Source organism: Mustela putorius, unplaced genomic scaffold (genome assembly GCF_011764305.1).
Source record: "Mustela putorius furo isolate JIRA1106 unplaced genomic scaffold, ASM1176430v1.1 tig00000788_pilon_pilon_pilon, whole genome shotgun sequence".
NCBI lineage: Eukaryota > Metazoa > Chordata > Mammalia > Carnivora > Mustelidae > Mustela > Mustela putorius.
The window spans coordinates 1,583,519-1,602,355 of NW_025421481.1; the positions used below are offsets into that span (position 1 = coordinate 1,583,519).

The 18,837-nt window shown below is 40.2% G+C and overlaps 1 protein-coding gene across 8 annotated transcripts in view; it reads left to right on the forward strand.

Annotated features, from left to right (window-relative positions):
• The window catches only part of SLC41A2 (solute carrier family 41 member 2), a 126,170-nt gene that overhangs the window by 88,107 nt on the left and 19,226 nt on the right, over window positions 1-18,837 (forward strand). For all 8 annotated transcript variants that reach the window (XM_045084754.1, XM_045084753.1, XM_045084756.1 and 5 more), the window contains 2 exons: window positions 2,594-2,725; window positions 4,581-4,729. In XM_045084754.1, the coding sequence (XP_044940689.1) occupies window positions 2,594-2,725; window positions 4,581-4,729 (281 nt within the window). The remainder of the gene's footprint in view (window positions 1-2,593; window positions 2,726-4,580; window positions 4,730-18,837) is intronic.

Below are 18,837 nucleotides of genomic sequence, written 5' to 3' on the forward strand. Positions count from 1 at the left end.
TCAGGGTCCTGGGATCAAGCCCCACATCCGGCTGTCTGCTCGTTGGGGAGCCTGCTTCCTTTTCTCTCTCTGCCTGCTGCCCTGCCTACTTGTGATCTCTCTCTGTCAAATAAATAAATAAAATCTTAAAAAAAAAAAAGATGATGAACTTTTCAGTGGCTTCCTCCTGCCTGTCAAATCAAGTTTGAATTCTTCTGCTTCGCTTTCAAAGCCCCCTGTATACTTTTGGATGTGTACAACTTTTTCCTTTATCTTTCTAACCAGATTCCTATTTCATGGCCCTACAAAGACCTAATTTTCATTGTCTGGAATGATTATTGCTTTTTGTCCACCTGTTCAAATCCTCTTCTGTGAATATTAGTTAACGAAGTCACTAGCATAAATACTACCACCAATACTGTTAGAGCTATATTGTCCTACATTTCAGAGAAAATTTTAAATTATAACAACCCTATCATTAGGAATGTTTGAAACAGTGTTCCTGTTATTTCACCTTATGTAAGAAATGATTCTTGAGCCTCCCTGGAGTTCTGTTCTTGGAAGCTGTGGTATTCGTGGTAGTAAAATCTTTTTTGTATCTCAGTAAGTGAATCTCTTAGTGGGATCTCACAATGAGCTCACTTTATGTTAAATTCCACTGGTTAGAAACATTGATAGAGAAGATTTCTTCCATGGTCCTCAAAAAAAGATGGAACTTTTGAGAATTGAATTTCATACTAAATGTGCTAGAGGATATGTGATTTAAAGGGCCCCTAATTAACACACCATCATCACCATCATCATTTGCTAACTAGTGAGTGAGTACCTACTATGTGCCCGATAACATGCAGGTCTTTTAATGCATGTTACATCATTTCAACCTCACCATAACAGAGTAATGTGTCCAGTATCTCACGTCTAAGTAAGTGGTAACTCAGCATTTATTTATTTATTTATTTATTTTAAAGATTTTATTTATTTGTCAGAGAGAGCAAGCGAGAGCAAGCACAGGCAGACAGAGTGGCAGGCAGGGTCAGAGGGAGAAGCAGGCTCCCTGCGGAGCAAGGAGCCCGATGTGGGACTCGATCCCAGGGCGCTGGGATCATGACCTGAGCCGAAGACAGCTGCTTAACCAACTGAGCCACCCAGGCCTCCCGTAACTCAGCATTTAAACCCAGATCTGCTTGATTCCAAAGCCTGAGCTTGCCCCAGCCCCCACAATAAGTGCTAATTTATCTGTTTTATGGGTTACAAAAATACACACTTTAAGGCATATCAGTGATGATATTTTGATGAGGGTATCTTTTAACACTTATTAACGTCTCACAGAAGTAGTAGCATTTTCTGAAATAGATTTCATAAGAATGCTAGTTCTGTGAGATTAATAGTATACCTTCAGAAGTAAGTTTTGTGGCCAATTAAGTTTGGGAAGCATTAGGTCAAATAGATTTCTTTACTACAGGATTTCTTAAAGCCTTTATCATGCTAATATGTACTGTGAAGCTCTCCTTCTGGGACCTCTGCTAGCAAGGGGTTAGGATTTCTAGAACTAACCTACCTTCAGACCCCTGACTGTTCTTTGGGAACTACTGATCTAGGGCTTATAAATATCTTTATCACAGTGTACTTTCAAATAATAATTGAGCCCTTTTACAGAAAAGGTAAGGACCTTACATCAGTATACTTGGATTTTCATTTCTCTTTCTTATATGCTCTTTGTGTCATACATTTTACTTTGTTGTAAGCCCTATATACATCATCATCATTTTTGCTTTAAATGGCCAGTTATTTTTTAAAGGGATTAAAAATGAGAAAATGATATCCTTTTAATTTTCTAATTTATTTTACATTTCTAGCACCCTTCTTTCCTTTGTGTAGTTCCAGATTTCCATCTGGCTTTATGTTCCTTTTGCCAAGAGAAATTCCTTTCATGTTTCTTGTAGGGCAGGTCTGTAAAGTATTTGAGAGGATAATTGAGCTTGAAAGATGATTTTCCTGAGTATTTTTTTTTAGTCCCTATACTAATTTGTCTAGTAACCTGGGAAGAGAAATTTCAAGACTTCCCTATTTGAAAAAAATCAAGCTTATTTTTCTTCTCATTAAGATGATAAGCATTGGGCGCCTGGGTGGCTCAGTGGGTTAAGCCGCTGCCTTCGGCTCAGGTCATGATCTCAGGGTCCTGGGATCGAGGCCCGCATCGGGCTCTCTGCTCAGCGGGGAGCCTGCTTCCCTCTCTCTCTCTCTGCCTGCCTCTCCATCTACTTGTGATTTCTCTCTGTCAAATAAATAAATAAAATCTTTAAAAAAAAAAAAAGATGATAAGCATTAAACACCTTGCTACCTGTATGTTGGCCATAATAGTCACTAAAAAAAAAAAATTATTTAGTCTGTTCTGCTTTCAGGCAGTGAGTCAGATTTTAAAAAAATAATTCATAACAATGACTTTATGTCTTTGGAATACCTAGCTCAACATTACATAAGTCAACATTTCAGAAGGATTCTTTTTTGTTTGTTTTATTGGCCCACGCTATAACATGAAGAGCCTTGCTTGGTTACATTTACGCAAGTTGTTTGAAATATGATGATAACTGCTTTGTTTGTCCTTATGTTTCAGGTATTGGTGGTAATTTGGTGGCCATTCAGGCTAGCAGGATTTCTACCTACCTCCATTTACATAGCATTCCAGGAGAACTGCCTGATGAACCCAAAGGTTGTTACTACCCATTTAGAACTTTTTTTGGTCCAGGTATGTGCTTTTGGATTTTTACATATTTTATATCAGGAATAATTCTCTGACAATAGAGAGGGGCAGCGTTTGCTGAATGCACATTTTGTCAGTTTGATGTGCCTTTTTTAATTCCTGAGAACTCAGTAGTTTTTAAATAGAATAGATTGTGTTCATTAAGTCTCAGTGAAAGAAAGTCATTTGTATCAATTCTGCAGTTGCTGAGGAACTTTGTATACTTTTTCTTTTTCATCCTTTTCTCTGGGATGCCTTGTTCATGGGTCAAGAAGGAAAAACCATGGGGCACCCAGGTCAAGCTCAGTCATTAAATGTCTGCTTTCAACTCGGGTCATGATGCCAGGGTCTTGGGATCGAGCCTGTGGAGCAGGGAGCCCGGGGAGCCCACTCCTCTGCTTGTGTTCTCTCCCGCTGTGTCTTTTTCTATCAAATAAATAAACAAAATCTTAAAAAAAAAAAGGAGGAACCTTATACATATAGGAAAGCCTTGCTAGGTGATTTAGAGAGACAGATATACTGTCTTTCCTACATTAATCCTTTTGGCTTTTCTGGATGTAGGCATTCGATCCCAAGCAAACAAAAGGAGAGGGGAACCTCCCTAACAAGGAGTAGTGTCGTGTGTCACCCAGCCAGTGACTACCAAAGAACTGTGACCACAGGATTAAACCTCACAATTCTTCTCACTTATTTTCTGATGAAAATAAAGGTTATATTTGGCTTTTTAAAAAATTTAAGTTCAGTTTGGTTAAAACATAGTGTATTATTAGTTTCAGGGGTAGAATTTAGTGTTTCATCAGTTGCATATTACACCCAGTGCTCCTTACATCAAGTCCCCTCCTTAATGTCCACCACACGGTTACCCCATTCCCCCCATCTCCCTCTGCTCCAGCAACCCTCAGTTTGTTTCCTATGATTAAGAGTCTTTTATGGTTTGTCTCTGTCTCTGATTTTGTCTTGGTTCATTTTTCCCTCCCTTTCCCTATGCTTGTCTGTTTTATTTCATAATTCCACACATGACTGAAATCATTTGATAATGGTCTTTCTCATTGACTTACTTCACATAGCACAATAGCCTGTAGTTCCATCCATGTCATTGTTAATGATAAGATTTCACTTTTTGATGGTTGCATAATATTCGTGTGTGTGTGTGTATGTGTGTGTGTATAAACATCTCATTTATCCATCCATCAGTGGACATCTGGGGTCTTTCCATAGTTTGGTTATTATGGACATTGCTGCTATAAACATTGGGGTGCATGTGCCCCTTCGGATCACTCTGAATGAGCATCAGAAATGCCCAGTGATGGCGCCTGGGTGGCTCAGTGGGTCAAGCCTCTGCCTTTACCTCAGGTCATGATCTCAGGGTCCTGGGATCGAGTCCCACATTGGCCTCTCTGCTCAGCAGGGAGCCTGCTTCCTCCTCTCTCTCTGCTTGCCTCTCTGCCTGCTTGTGATCTCTCTCTGTCAAATAAATAAAATCTTAAAAAAAAAAAATGCCCAGTGAAATATCAGTGAAAGAACTCTAAAGGAAAAGTAAAATTAGAGCATTTCTGTGCTTTAAGAACTTCATATATTTTCTTTTGTCTTCCCTCTATTACTATGATAGATAGTAAAGTCTGACCAGTGTTCTTCATAGCAACTTTTTATCAACTTCCTGCCATACAATTAGCATATAACATATAATGAGAATTTCAAAGAATTAAGTAAACTGTGAGTGGTTGAAATGTATTGTTAGCAACAGAATTTTACGTGATGCTATATAGTATAGTAACATGAAAGTAATCCTTAAATTTTAATAACTGCGACCTATTAGTAACCCAATAGGATCTTGTTTTAACTTTTACATTTTCTACTACAGGAGTGAATAATAAGTCTGCTCAGGTTCTCCTGCTTCTCGTGATTCCCGGACATTTAATTTTCCTCTATACTATTCACTTGATGAAAAGCGGCCACACTTCTTTAACTGTGATCTTCATAGTGGTGTACTTACTTGCCGCTGGACTACAGGTAAGAGTTACGGCCTCTTGTAATCTCTTTTATCCTCAGTCTGCTGTAAACGCAAAACTGCGTTAATCTAAGAGCACATGAACTATTTTAACATTTCAAAAAGCAATGGTAGGCCTTGTGTGGATTTCATCCTCCTAAAACCAAGAAACTCATGACACTTTTCATATCATCTGATAAACAGAACCTTCGGATTTCCTGAATTCCACATCTCCCCTCCACCCTTCTTTTTTTTTTTTCCCCCTCTTGGTTCTCTTGTTTCGTATGAACACATTTTTTCATAGATTCCCTAGAAGGCCTGAAAGCCTTTGTGTGTTATAAAGTGTTTTTTACATGAATAGATTGACTGGATATAAAACTGTTTCTTTTAGAATGTTCAGGGCTTTGCTTCATTTGCCTTTTAACTTCTGTTAACCGTGGAGAAGAACAACAGGTGTTATGCTCACTGCGGATCTCACTGTACGTAACTTCTTTTGAAGCTTGCAAGATCCCTTTTTTCCTCTTGTTACCAAATTTCACGTTGATGTGCCCTGGTTTGGATATACTTTGTCTGTTTTTTTGGACATTGTTTGACCCTTTCGGTCTAAAAAATTCGTATTCTTCAGTTCTAGGTAAGGTTTTTGAATGATTTCTTTGATTTTTTTTCTTTCTCCATTTTCTCCCTTCTTTCAGCTTTATATGATTCCTAAAACTCTTGCATTAAATTTCTCATCTTTTTCTCTTCTTTCTGGGAGATTTCTGTGCCTTTCTACGTCTTTGCTCTGGTGTGTTACTGAGAGTTCTGGAGAGAGTCGAGTCGGACATATGCATTCAACCTGCCATCTCTAGGTGGGAGGCTATTAATTTTTAAATTTAAGAAAATTGGCTTTATTTTCTTTTTTTTTTTTAAAGATTTTATTTATTTATTTGACAGAGAGAAATCACAAGTAGGCAGGCAGAGAGGCAGGCAGAGAGAGAGGAAGGGAAGCAGGCCCCCTGCTGAGCAGAGAGCCCGATGTGGGACTCGATCCCAGGACCCTGAGATCATGACCTGAGCCGAAGGCAGCGGCTTAACCCACTGAGCCACCCAGGCGTCCCTATTTTCTTTTTTTAAAAAAGATTTTATTTATTTATTTGACAGACAGAGATCACAAGTAGGCAGAGAGGCAGGCAGAGAGGGGTGGGGGGGGGGAGCAGGCTCTCCACCAAGCAGAGAACTGATGCAGAGCTCTATCCCAGGAGCCTGGGATCATGACCTGAGCCAAAGGCAGAGGTTTTAACCCACTGAGCCACCCAGGCACTCCAGAAAATTGACTTTATTTTCAAAGTCTAATTGGTATAATACCTACACAAAATTTCAAAATTAAATAGTGCTGAAGTATTCTACCTTCCTAATCACATTCCTCAGAGATCATTGCTGGACTATTTTAGCTGTTTCTTCTGATATGTATCTCCAATTTTTAAAATAACATGCCTAAACTTTAGCCTTTTGCTAATAAAAACTGAAGATTTGGGGCCTGTGTTAACACCCCATTTTTTCCATTTAGTTATATCACATCTTTTGGTTAAATTTGGAGCCAGTGTTTGTATGATTAGTCCTATATAAACATCATATACTGTAGAGCCAGATAGTATAGTGTGATTATATTTCCTTTTTGGGTACTCTGTTTTTCTTGGGGTTAATAATTATATCTTTTTCTTTTGCATCATATTCTATAAACCCAATCTTTCCAAGTTTCCACTTTATTTTGGCTTCTTAGGCTTGGCCTCTTGCTAAACTCTGTAAGATTAGTGCCTCCTACAGGAGAAACCCCAACCTCAGAAGAGATGCATTCAAATAATTCTTTGAAGAGTTAACATTTAAATTTGGCCTTCATGCCAAGCACTGTTCTAAGTGCATTAAACGTGTTGGTTCACTTAATTCTCACAAAAACTCTATGAGATTTGTTCTTTTCATGTAAATCAGTGATTTCTCAGAGTAAAATATGTCCAAAGCAATCCCCTGTGTACAGGAAGAAAAAAGTTAAAACATCTATTTAGGTATTTTTTCCTCATTTGCTTAAAATGTCTGCCTTCTTCTGTTTTTATGATTGTTTCATAGTAAACATATTAACACAGTGTTAAATAATTAGGCTCAAGTATTTTTTCCTAGGGAGATTACAGAGTTAAAGCACAGAGATAAAGTACAGAGCTTGTGTCAGAAAGAGAAAGTAATTCTTACTCAGTATATAATTGGGAGGAGGGAGTAGATGAGAGAAGGCTCAGAAGGTAGATGAGGGCCACGTAGAAGGGTTTTAAATGCCAGGCAAAAGAGACTGGAATATACTCTTAAAATAGCAAACACAACTTCATTGATATATTAAAGAGTTTTTATTTATTTATTTGACAGACAGAGATCACGAGTAGGCAGAGAGGCAGGCAGAGAGAGAGGAGTAAGCAAGCTCCCTGCTGAGCAAGAGCCCAATGTGGGGCTCAATGTGGGGCTCAATCCTAGGACCCTGGGATCATGACCTGAGCCAAAGGCAGCAGCTTAACCCACTGAGCCACCCAGGCGCCCCTTCATTGATATGTTAAACTTTCCTCTAACACTTTGTAGTGCCTGGGAGTTTATTAAAAGTCACCTATCAAATCACTCAATTATTCATCCGGTAAGCCTTCATTCTGCTAGATGCAGAGATGGGTTTTAAATCCCAGGATGAATATTGAGACCCTCTGCTGCAGGGCTCATAGTCTGGAGGGAAGATACTACATGAACACATAATTATGTTATAATGTAATATACACATGCTGGGGATAGCTACACATAAGGTACTTTCAGAGCTGGGAAGAAAAAGCAAGGAACTCTACCTAGGGAGTAATATTTTTCTACTGCTCAGGAGGGACAAAAGTTATTTCAAATGCTTTTTTACCACTGGCTTCCTTTATTGCTGTATATGATATGGTCATTTATCTCTGTGTAAGTATTATGAAAAAGATGCATTCTTCAGTCCCATGGGAAATACTCAGAGACTGTTCTTTGGTCTGTTGATAAACATGCCATTTTTAGAGTATATTTGTATTTGCAACACTATCTCTTAGGCTCATGGATTGATTTTACATTTGTGTTTATGGCTCCGTGCCAACACACTGTCACACATCATTTCACTTGAGTCACTGAAGGGTATAAGTAATTTTCTGAACTTATAAAAATATTAGACTTCAGCCTGTACTTAGAGAAATTCTATAGATCTTTTCTTTTATTAACCTCTGACTTAAATTCTGACAAGTAAAGGTCAAAAAACTGGAGGTGAGGAAAGAATAATATTAATCTCTGTATCTCCGTTACCTCCTGTATAAGAGACTCTACCTCATAACTCATTTTGAAGATTTTGAAGATAAATGAGTCAATTATATAGAGATTGCCACATAGTAGATGCTATTTAAGTGTTAACTGATGCTGTCATTGCTACTGAAAGAGGAGAATTAGAAGTGGTGAGGCATTGATCTCTGATGACAATCGGAGAATATTTTTTTAATCTCATAGTGTTGATTGAATTTTCTTATGTATCTTTTACAGCTTTCATTTTTACGGGTTTCAGTTTTTACTTTCTCCTCAAGAATCAGATATCTGCCAGAGTAGACCTTTGCATGCACTTAACATTGTGTATTATTCCAATGGAATATCTGAGTCAGATTGCAAATGCTCAGATCAAGCCATCATGTTCCGACGCTAACATCTGTGACACACATGTAAACACACGTGTATACACACCTCTTTGGAAACTAAGGTTTGAATAAAAGACCTTCCCCTGCCTGCTTCACTCATTCAGAGATGGACAGAATGAAGGAATACATTTTAAGGACAAAGCCTCCTTGATCACTTCAGATTCATTTTATTATTACTTACTTGATTAGCTTCCCTTTCTAACCTGAGGTAAATTTATATTCAAAAGGTTGGTTTTTTTTTTTAAATATTTTATTTATTTATTTGAGAGAGAGACAGTGAGAGAGAGCATGAGCGAGGAGAAGGTCAGAGAGAGAAGCAGACTCCCCATGGAGCTGGGAGCCTGATGCGGGACTCGATCCCAGGAATCCAGGATCATGACCTGAGCCGAAGGCAGTCGTCCAACCAACTGAGCCACCCAGGCATCCCAAAAGGTTGGTTTAAGTCCCAGCTCTTACTCAAATATTTTAGTCTATTCTTCCCATCCCTAAACTGTATTTTGATTGAATATTCTATAATAAGGTTTTCTGATGCATGTTTAATTTCTTCCCACTTAGATTTCTATTTCCTTGGGACTAGAGACCAAGCCCTTTTCCCTATGGTATTCCCCAGAAGACATTATATAGTGGTTGTTTTGAATTCTTGGTGTTTTGCTTTCTTCCTAATATTCTTTGATGAGTTCCCCTCCTGACCCCTCTGCACCTAATTCCCCAACCAACTAAATGAAGGAAATCTGTTTGAAAGAAACTTCTTCTTGGACTTATTATAATGACATAGTAACAATCATTTGTGCTATTTTTGCATTTACTCAGGTATCATCTCTTCCTGGAAGGCTTGTTTGTTTGAATACCTAATTTTGTCTGAGTGCCCTTATTCTGTTCCCATAGTATCCTGTGAATATTATTATTCTAGCATTTCCACATTTTATCGACATTATCTATTTGTGTGTGTCTCATCCATTCTAGAGAAGGGATTTTTTTTTTTAAGATTTTATTTATCTATAGAGAGGGCGGGGGGAGAGCGAGCGAGCACAGGCAGACAGAATGGCAGGCAGAGGCAGAGGGAGAAGCAGGCTCCCCGCCGAGCAAGGAGCCTGATGTGGGACTCGATCCCAGGACGCTGGGATCATGACCTGAGCCAAAGGCAGCTGCTCAACCAACTGTGCCACCCAGGTATCCCTAGAGAAGGGATCTTGAATATTTTTACTCATTTTACCTTGTCCTATCCCTAGTTTTCAGTTAATGTTTGTTGAACTGAATGACTATATCTCTTTTTTCTTTTTGGCTTAAGGGCCATTTCTTGCTGGAACTTGGGATCACAGTTGTGTTTTGGGGATCTGGTCAAGGGCTGGCTGGAGGCCTTAGCATCCTTGTGAAGGAGCAGGCTGAGCGGGCCAAGCGCATAGGAGGCAGGGTGGCTGGGGGCAGGGCCAGAGGGTCGCCCCCAAATAACTATATCTTACCGCCATGTCTCCTTCACTGGAGGGAGGAGAAAAGTTTACAAATGTTTTTAAGCCCTAGATATGCCAGAAAAACTGAAAAATCTAAATTCTCTCCTCCTTGCTTTCAGTAAACACCAGCTTAATCTCTTTCAATGACATAGGTATTGAAAACTAGAGGCAATGAGAAATAAAACACAACCTCCTCCCCCCACCAATTCTGTCACTGTTGAGCCAGAATTACAAGGTTTTTCTGAAATGTTTAGAGATGAAATGACTTGGTATCTAGAGAAAATAAAAGATAGGGGTATAGAGATAAAGCAGTATTGGTCATGATTGATCACGGGTGAAGCGGAGTGATACTAGAGGAGAAGGGAATGGGTTAATTTGTCCTGTTCTCTTCTGTGTATGTTTGAACTTTTTCATAGTGAGCTTTAAAAATTAAGGTTTTATTTCAGATGTTAACACAAGAGGGTTTTTTTGTTGTTGTTGTTGTTGTTGTTCATTTGTTTGTTTTAGAGAGAGGGAGAGAGTCTTAAGCAGGCTCCACACCCTGTGCAGAGCCCCACGCAGGACTTGAACTTAAAATCCTGAGATCATGACCCGAGCCAGAATCTCCCATGCTTATTAACTCACTGAGCCACTCAGGTGCCTCTAACTCAAGAGTTTTTTCAGAGCACGTTAGCTTTCTAATTTTGGTCCTGTAGCTATTTCTTACATCAAGTGAAATGTAGAACGTCCACTTGAATTTGAAGTTGTCTGGAACTTGAAATGGTCCCAAGTATCTTGTATCTTGTATCTTATTTTGCCCTTGGCATACACTAACCACACTTTCTGAAACTAATCTTTAAGTTTTAAAATCCACATACATGTCACAAATTACATCGTTTAAGAATTTATGATGTGTCTTGCAATTAGAAGGAACCTAACAAATGTGGTTTTGTTATGTGCAGGAGGGCCACCAAGCCACAGTCAGTAGCTGTGATGGATTCCATGCTTGCTTCTCTTCTTGCCCAGGGCCCAAGAGCCATCAGGATTAGTTGGAATATGTTAGGGCCAGAGTAATGTGTGAAAGCCATTTATATTTGGACCACCACTGATCATATTGCATTTTGAGTTCTTTTTTTGGTCAGCAGTAAGGGTGAGTTGGCACCGAGCTAACCATCCTGGGCTACTCACAATAGCTTTTTTTTTTTTTTTTTAAAGATTTTATTTATTTATTTAACAGACAGAGATCACAAGTAGGCAGAGAGGCAGGCAGAGAGAGAGAGAGGAGGAAGCAGGCTCTCCGTGGAGCGGACAGCCCAATGCGGGGCTCGATCCCAGGACCCTGAGATCATGACCTGAGCCGAAGGCAGCGGCTTACCACACTGAGCCACCCAGGCGCCCGTCACAATAGCTTTTGTACCATCAGCCAGCATTTATGAGTCTGCTAGCCATGGCTAAAGGTATAGTTGCTGGCTTTGGAACATAATTTTTTTTCATCTGTGTCACATTAGCCCATTGAACCCACAACTTTGATTTTACAGAACCAAGATGTACTTTCTTCCAAAAACTTAGAGATGATTGGGGTCTTTCTCTTCTAAGCAAAGATTTCCTCTGCCTTCACATTTTACCGATTCAGATGCTTCATTAACTGGGCAAAGCCTGTTAATTTGTGAAATCAAAAGTATAATACGGAATTCCAGGTTGTGATAAATCTAGTTGGCCTTCCTTCTAAGATCCACTGAAGGGAATCCTAATATCTTCTTCAAGGTTTTCTTCTCTCATTCATTTTTTGCCTTATTCTCTATAGTCTTTTTCAAGGATGTAGTATTTTGACAGCATAATAAACCCAAGAAGGTACAAAAGTAACTATCAATCAAATAAGCAGACTGGCAATTTCTCTAGCAAAGAAGGATCAGAGTACACTGTGGCTCATTTCCCTATTTAATTCAGTCTCTACTAGTTTCCCTTTGTGTTTTGAAATCCTAACAGTGTTTCCTTTGTCTTTGAAAAGGCAAAAGCATAAAGCTTGGATGACATACTTTACAAGAGGCACAAAGATAAGCACATACAGAGTACATTAACACTTTTTTGCTATAAAATATTTTAATGAAAAAAAAAAGACTTTCCTAGTTCTGGATGCCTATTGAATCCCAACGGAGTGCTTGCTAATATAATTGGTAAACTATGAATCAGTGCCATTTCTAAATGAAATTTTTAATTCCCTATTTTAGGCACTGTTTCTTGCAGAAAATTCGGTTATTAAGAACACTACTAAAATTCCAGCAGCTCCAGATTCCATGAAAAATTCATTGTTAAATTAGGTTGTAGAAAATCTTTGCTTCTGGCTATATCTGCTGTTTCATGTAGGAGAGACAAAATATTTCCATTAAATGGTATAATGACAACAAGTTCTCAATATATAAAATTGAGAATTGTACATCCACAATTTTATCAAATCCATAATAGTCTTCCAAGCACTGAGCTAGTTGCTATACAAAAAAATAGAAGAAATTGTCCCTGGCCTATACAGTGTCTTCTCGGTTGTGGGAGATTGGACTTAAATGTGTGAAACAAAGAAGAGCCTGAGACTTCCCTCCCTGTGACAACAGACTCTTCCTCTGTAACTTCAGAATCAGACTTTTTCCCTGATATGAGGAAGTGGTGATGTAACATGGGGGCTTAAGTGGGTAGGAGAAGAATCAATGAAACAAGATGGGATTGGGAGGGAGACAAACCATAAGTGACTCTTAATCTCACAAAACAAACTGAGGGTTGCTGGGGGGAAGGGGGTTGGGAGAAGGTGGTGGGGTTATGGACATTGGGGAGGGTATGTGCTTTGGTGAGTGCTGTGAAGTGTGTAAACCTGGCGATTCACAGACCTGTACCCCTGGGGATAAAAATATATGTTTATAAAAAAATAAAAAATTAAAAAAAAAGAATCAGACTTTTTTTTTTTTTGCCAATGCCTGGCTTTCATTCTTTAAAAGTGCTTTAATAGATTTTTTTTTTTTTTAAGGGAGGATCAGAGTATATATTATAGCCGGTGAGAACTTCAGTTAATAGCCATAAAGATGAAATCGTTCTTAGCAAGATAGTTAATTCTTATACTTTTTTTTTCTTTGAAAACTTTATTTATTTATTTGACACGGAGAGAGAGAGAGATCACAAGTGGGCAAAGAGGCAGGCAGGGTGGGGCAGGGGTGGGGGGCGGAAGCAGGCTCCCTGCTGAGCAGAGAGCCCAATGCAGGGCTCGATCCCAGGACCCTGAGATCATGACCTGTGCCAATTTTAATGTGATTTTAAAAACAGGACTCTCAGTTTTTGTTACTCCCTGTCAGTAGATAGTAATTGGCTTTGAATTTTATACTTATATGCAAATTGCACAGGTTCATATTCTTAGAAGAATTATTCTTAGCAAATCTCAAGCCTGCCTTAAATGAGCAAACGCATGCCCCTCAAAATAAAATGTACAATTAGGATATCAACTAATGAATTTCCTAATAAGGCTTTCTCTCTTACAAATGACAGTTCATGGTCATTTTGAAACCTGTGTTTGTTACAGGACCACAGCCACAACACAAATGATATAAATGAGGAGCAAACATCTTCAATTTCTTATCTAGCAGATCATGGTTGGGGCAGAAATATGGTCTATATACTTAGGAAAAGAAACACTGACCACATCTTAGTTCTGAAGTCACGTTCACATGATTTAGTACCATTTTAGCTATGAATAGAGACATAAAATTAATCTTCCCAGAGAAGCAAAATATTTTAAGCCAGGCTACCTGTAATCACAAATGTCACATCGGGACAAAGGAAAGAAGAGAGAAGACCAGACCCCAGTATGCGGAATATTGTAAAAAGATCAGAGCTCTTTTGAGTCAGATGTAAGTGGGAATTTCTGCTCTGCTACTTATTTTGTGGCTTGAATCAAGTTCTGGAACCTCCCTGGCCTTGTTTTTTCCCCCTAACTCAGAGGACAGTAATGAGGGCTCAGCTCATGTATATAAATTACTGGTGGAATTCCTGAGACGTAGTAAGTTTCCAGTAATGGTCAGGGTCGCGGTCTGTCATCATTATTGTCAGCGCCATCATTTCTTCCTTCTCTCCATTATTGGAGCTGGTTGTTCAATGCTCTGAGAACTTTTTTTTTTTTTTAAGCTTCTCACCATTCACCTTCCTCTTGGCTCCTCTCTTTTCTAGCTCTTCTGATGGGGACCCTCAAGCTTTAGATAGTTCCCTTTCGGGGCACCTGGGTGGCTCAGGGGGTTAAAGCCTCTGCCTTCAGCTCAGGTCATGATCTCAGGGTCCTGGGATCGAGCCCCGCATGGGGCGCTCTGCTGCTTACCCCCACCCGCCGCGTCTCTCTGCCTATGTGTGATCTCTGTCTGTCAAATAAATAAATAAAATCTTTTTAAAAAAATTAGGTAGCTCCCTTTCCTTACTTACCCTCATATTGATCTCTCCAGTCTGGACTCCTTGTCTACGTCTCCAGTTACATGTTGGAAGACATCTCAAACGTGACATGTCCCAACGAAATTCCTCACTCTCCCCATAATCTTACCCATAAGGAAGCCACAGGCGTACCGTGAAAAGGGCATTAGGCCAGGCTTAGGACATACAAACAAAGATCCCTTAAACTTCTCCAGCCTCAGCTCCTGATGCTGTCGAATCGCTCTGGGATGGGGGAGAGTCTTCCTCACAGAGACAATGCCACGTGCACTGCTTGTGCCCCAGATCCTAGCCACCGCTGGCCTCACCACGGCCCTGCTGCTGGTGAGTGCATGCAGTGGGACAGGACAACTCCCAGACTAAGGAATAAATATTTCTGGTCCCTTCCTAATTCCGTGACTTTGGCTAAGTCACAGCACTGCTACGTGGCTTAGACCCCTCACTTGTAACCTAAGAGTGCAGATAGGAACACTAAACACTAAAGTGACCGTATCATTTTAGCCCAAACCAGGACACTTTGGAGAGTGAAAGGGAGCTGTTAATAGTCAGAATGACCAACATAAACCATCACTACCCTGGGCTAATGAGGAAGCACAGTGACCCTAGCTATCACTCAGATTCCCTCCTGCATTCATAATGTTTGATTTTGTGAATTCCTACTTCTACAGTAGAGATGATTTGTTACAAAGCATTGTTGTACATACTGAGGAATATATATGCTACTATTAAAGTGAGCTGGTAACTGCAACTTCTATTAATATGAGAATTGATGATTACTACTAAAGTATTACTAAGTTAAATTGGCTTTTATGACTTGGCCAGAAACCCAGGCAATACACACTATATTGTTTTCCACCAAAATTGTATTCCATGTCCAAATAGCTAATTTTTTTTCAAACAGCTAATTTTTAATGGGTCTGTTTTTACCTAGAAGTCTGTGTTCAACTCTTTATGCCATAATTTAACTCATAATGTTCATCACATCTCTTAATCTTGGGGGAGAAAAAGAGTACTGGTCTTATCTAAGTTGTTCATTCTGAACGCCTTCCATCTCTGACAGTTCCCTTCTCCTTCTTGAACTTTGGTCATCTCAGCCAATATATATCAAAGTTTTAAAAACTTTAAAAGCAAGTATTTGTATTACATTTATTTTTATTATGAGCCATTCACTGGTAGGCTCTTCACGTATATGAACTCACCGAGTACTCACCACAATTCCGTGAGCTAAGTTACGTTATTCCCCTTCTCAGGTGAGGCAGTTGACATAGAAGTTGAGTGACTTGTCCAAGTCCACACAGCAAGGTGGGGTCTAGAGTCTACTCCCCTAACCACTGTGTTTTACAAGAATAAGTCTGACACTTTGCTGTGCTCTTAGAGGGTCATAGTTCTTAGGATTTCAATTTCTGAAGACTCAAAGGTATCTCTTTTCTCTGGTTTCATTAGATCTTCTTATTTCTTCCAGACAGGCATTTTGCCTCAAAAGGGCATTCATTCCGCAGAGTTTACACAGAATCTGTGTCTTTTGAAGTCAAGTAAGAATCCGGTCAAGAACACGGATCTGTCCTGAGTGTCCCGAGAGAAGGACAAAGTGCTGTGGAATTTCAGCAGTGGGGGGGGTTTTTCCTAGGTGGGGAGGAAGATGTAGAATGGATAAAATTTTGTTTTGTAGATCCCTAGAAAATACCATTTCAGCAAAAGGAAGTAGCAAACTCGGGGTATTTACAGAAAAGAGTAAGAAAATTTTCCGGAAAATGAGGTTGAAAATGACAGATTGTGGCAAGATCATGAAGGATTTGGAAGACTAGACTGAAGAGCTTATTGGGTTTTAGAAAACGATGATTTTCCAAATGAGCTCCACTGGCAACAAACTTGAGGGATCTGACACAATCATCTGATGTGGTAGAGTTTATAGTATGTAAGGTTCTGGCCTCTGGTTTCTACCACTTATGCCTGTGTCTGCTTCAGCAAGGTGACCTCTCAGGGATTGTGTTTTCTCATCTGTAAAAATCGACTAAGAACAGACCCACCGTGTGGGTGGTTTCTTTCTTTCTTTTTAAAGTATTGTATTTATTTATTTGACACAGAGAGAGAGAGAAAGACCACAAGTAGGCAGAGGCAGGCAGGCAGGGGGTGGGGGGGAAGCAGACTCCCCGCCGTACAGAGAGCCCGATGTGGGGCTCCATCCCAGGACCCTGAGATCATGACCAGAGCCAAGGCAGAGGCTTAACCCACTGAGCCACCCACGTGCCCTTGTGTGGGTGGTTTTAAGGATGAAATGAGGTTATCCGTGTTAAGGTACCATTACTGTCTCGTTATTTTAATATCATCGTGTTCAGCAGCTGTGGATTATTGGAGCAATGAGTCTCTTAGGGGATCAGTACCTATGGAATCTAGCCTTCAGAGTCCCTGCTGTGATTCCAGTGCCCACTAATTCCTTGGAGTCATTCTTCTCCGTACAAATGGTGGCAGCAGGGCCTAACCGGAATCCTGGGATAAACCACCCCCCCCTAACACTGAGAGTTCACTGGCTTAGCCTTAGGCAAGTTACTTCATTCCTTGGGGGTCTTATTGTTTTTGCCTGTAAAATGAGGATAAGGATTCCTCTTTTCACAGCAGCAATGATGTTTAAATGTGTGGCACACAGTAGGCCTCATTACTTGGTGTGCTCATATATGTTTTTATTACTGCACTAACTCAACTCCTATTCCCAGATGGCATTTCAAAGGAAAGAGCCAAGCAACCATGGATTTTATTATTTTTTAATTTAATTTTTTTTCAGTGTTCCAAGATTCATTGTTTATGCACCACACCCAGTGCTCCGTGCAGTACATGCCCTCCTTAATACCCACCACCAGGCTCACCCAACCCTCCATCCCCCTCCCCCTCCAAAACCCTCAGTTTGTTCCTCAGAGTCTCTCGTGGTTTGTGTCCCCCTCTGATTTCCCCCAACTCACTTCTCTCCATTTTCCCATGTCCTCTGAGTTATTCCTTATGCTCCACAAATAAGGGAAACCATATGATAATTGACTCTCTGCTTGACTTACTTCACTCAGCATAATCTCCTCCAGTCTTGTCCCTGTTGATACCAAAGCTGGGATTCATCCTTTCTGATGGAGGCATAATACTCCATTGTGTATATGGACCATATCTTGTTTATCCATTTGTCTGTTGAAGGGTATCTTGGTTTGTTCCACAGTTTGGTGGCTGTGGCCATAGCTGTTATGAACATTGGGGTGAAAAAAAGGGCCATCTATTTTATTTTATTTTTATTTAGGATTTTATTTATTTATTTGTCAGAGAGAGAGAGAGAGAAGAGAGCATAAGCAGGGGAAGGGTTGAGCAGGGAGCCCGACATGGAACTCGATCCCAGGACCCTGGGATCATGACCTGAGCGAAAGGCAGACGCTTAGCTGACTGAGCCACCCAGGTGTCTCTTATTATGTTTTTTTAAGGAGGTTCCATGCCCAGTGTGGAGCCCAATGTGGGACTTGAACTCATGACTCTGATATTAAGAGCTGAGCTGAGACCAAGAGTCAAATGCTTAACTGAGTGAGTCACCCAGGAGCCCCAACCAGGGGATTTTTAACAGGTTGACTGACCTCATTCACATTCTTTTGTCTCTCCTCAAGATTTAAATTCACCAGAGTTCAAATGGAAAGTGAGGAGCTCTTTCTTTCTGAGCTACTAGTCTGCCTCTGTCTCTTAAGTGGTTTCTGTCAGTTTGGGCTGAAAGAAAAGCCTGAAGAGAATGACAGAGGAAATGTGAGGGGGAAGATCAACAGTTCCAAGAATTTTTTTCTCTCTCGTTACAAAAATGTCTACTTTAGCTTTGGGATTTGATGAATATGGTTACCTTAATGTAGGCAGTTGAAACAGGTGAAATTTTTTTTAAGATTTTATTTATTTATTTGACAGAGATCACAAGTAGGCAGAGAGGCAGGCAGAGAGAGAGGGGGAAGCAGGCTCCCCGCTGAGCAGAGAGCCCGATGCAGGACTCGATCCCAGGACCCTGGGATCATGGCCTGAGTCAATGACAGAGGCTTTAACCCACTGAGCCACCCAGGCGTCCCGAAACAGGTGAATTTTTGAGATTGTTTTTTAACCTTGTGATTGTATTTTTGTGATATGATAGTGTGGTAATGTTATTATGGCTTGGGTGGTAGGGTCTGGAAATGGAGACACTGCCCTAAATCCATATTTATGATTAATTCTCTAGACAAGTATGCTGGGGCTACAAGCCAGTCAGGCACGGAAGATAAAATGATTGTCTGCCTCATTGGAGGCATAGCATGTCGGATCCCTGGGTAGCACGGCATTGAGAAAGGGAACTCTTTTCAGGCTTGTCGACCCTGATGAAGATGAAGGTAGGGCCAGAGGAGCTGAGCCATCTTTTTCTAGTGTTCTGGTTCGGATGTAACCAGCCGTGCTCTGAATCCTGCTGAGATCGCAGACATAACTTAGAGGACTTCTCACATCACCAACAAAAAATCTTATAACACAGCCCCGTGAAAGCACTTAATTGAAAAACGTAAAAACCATTACTCAAGA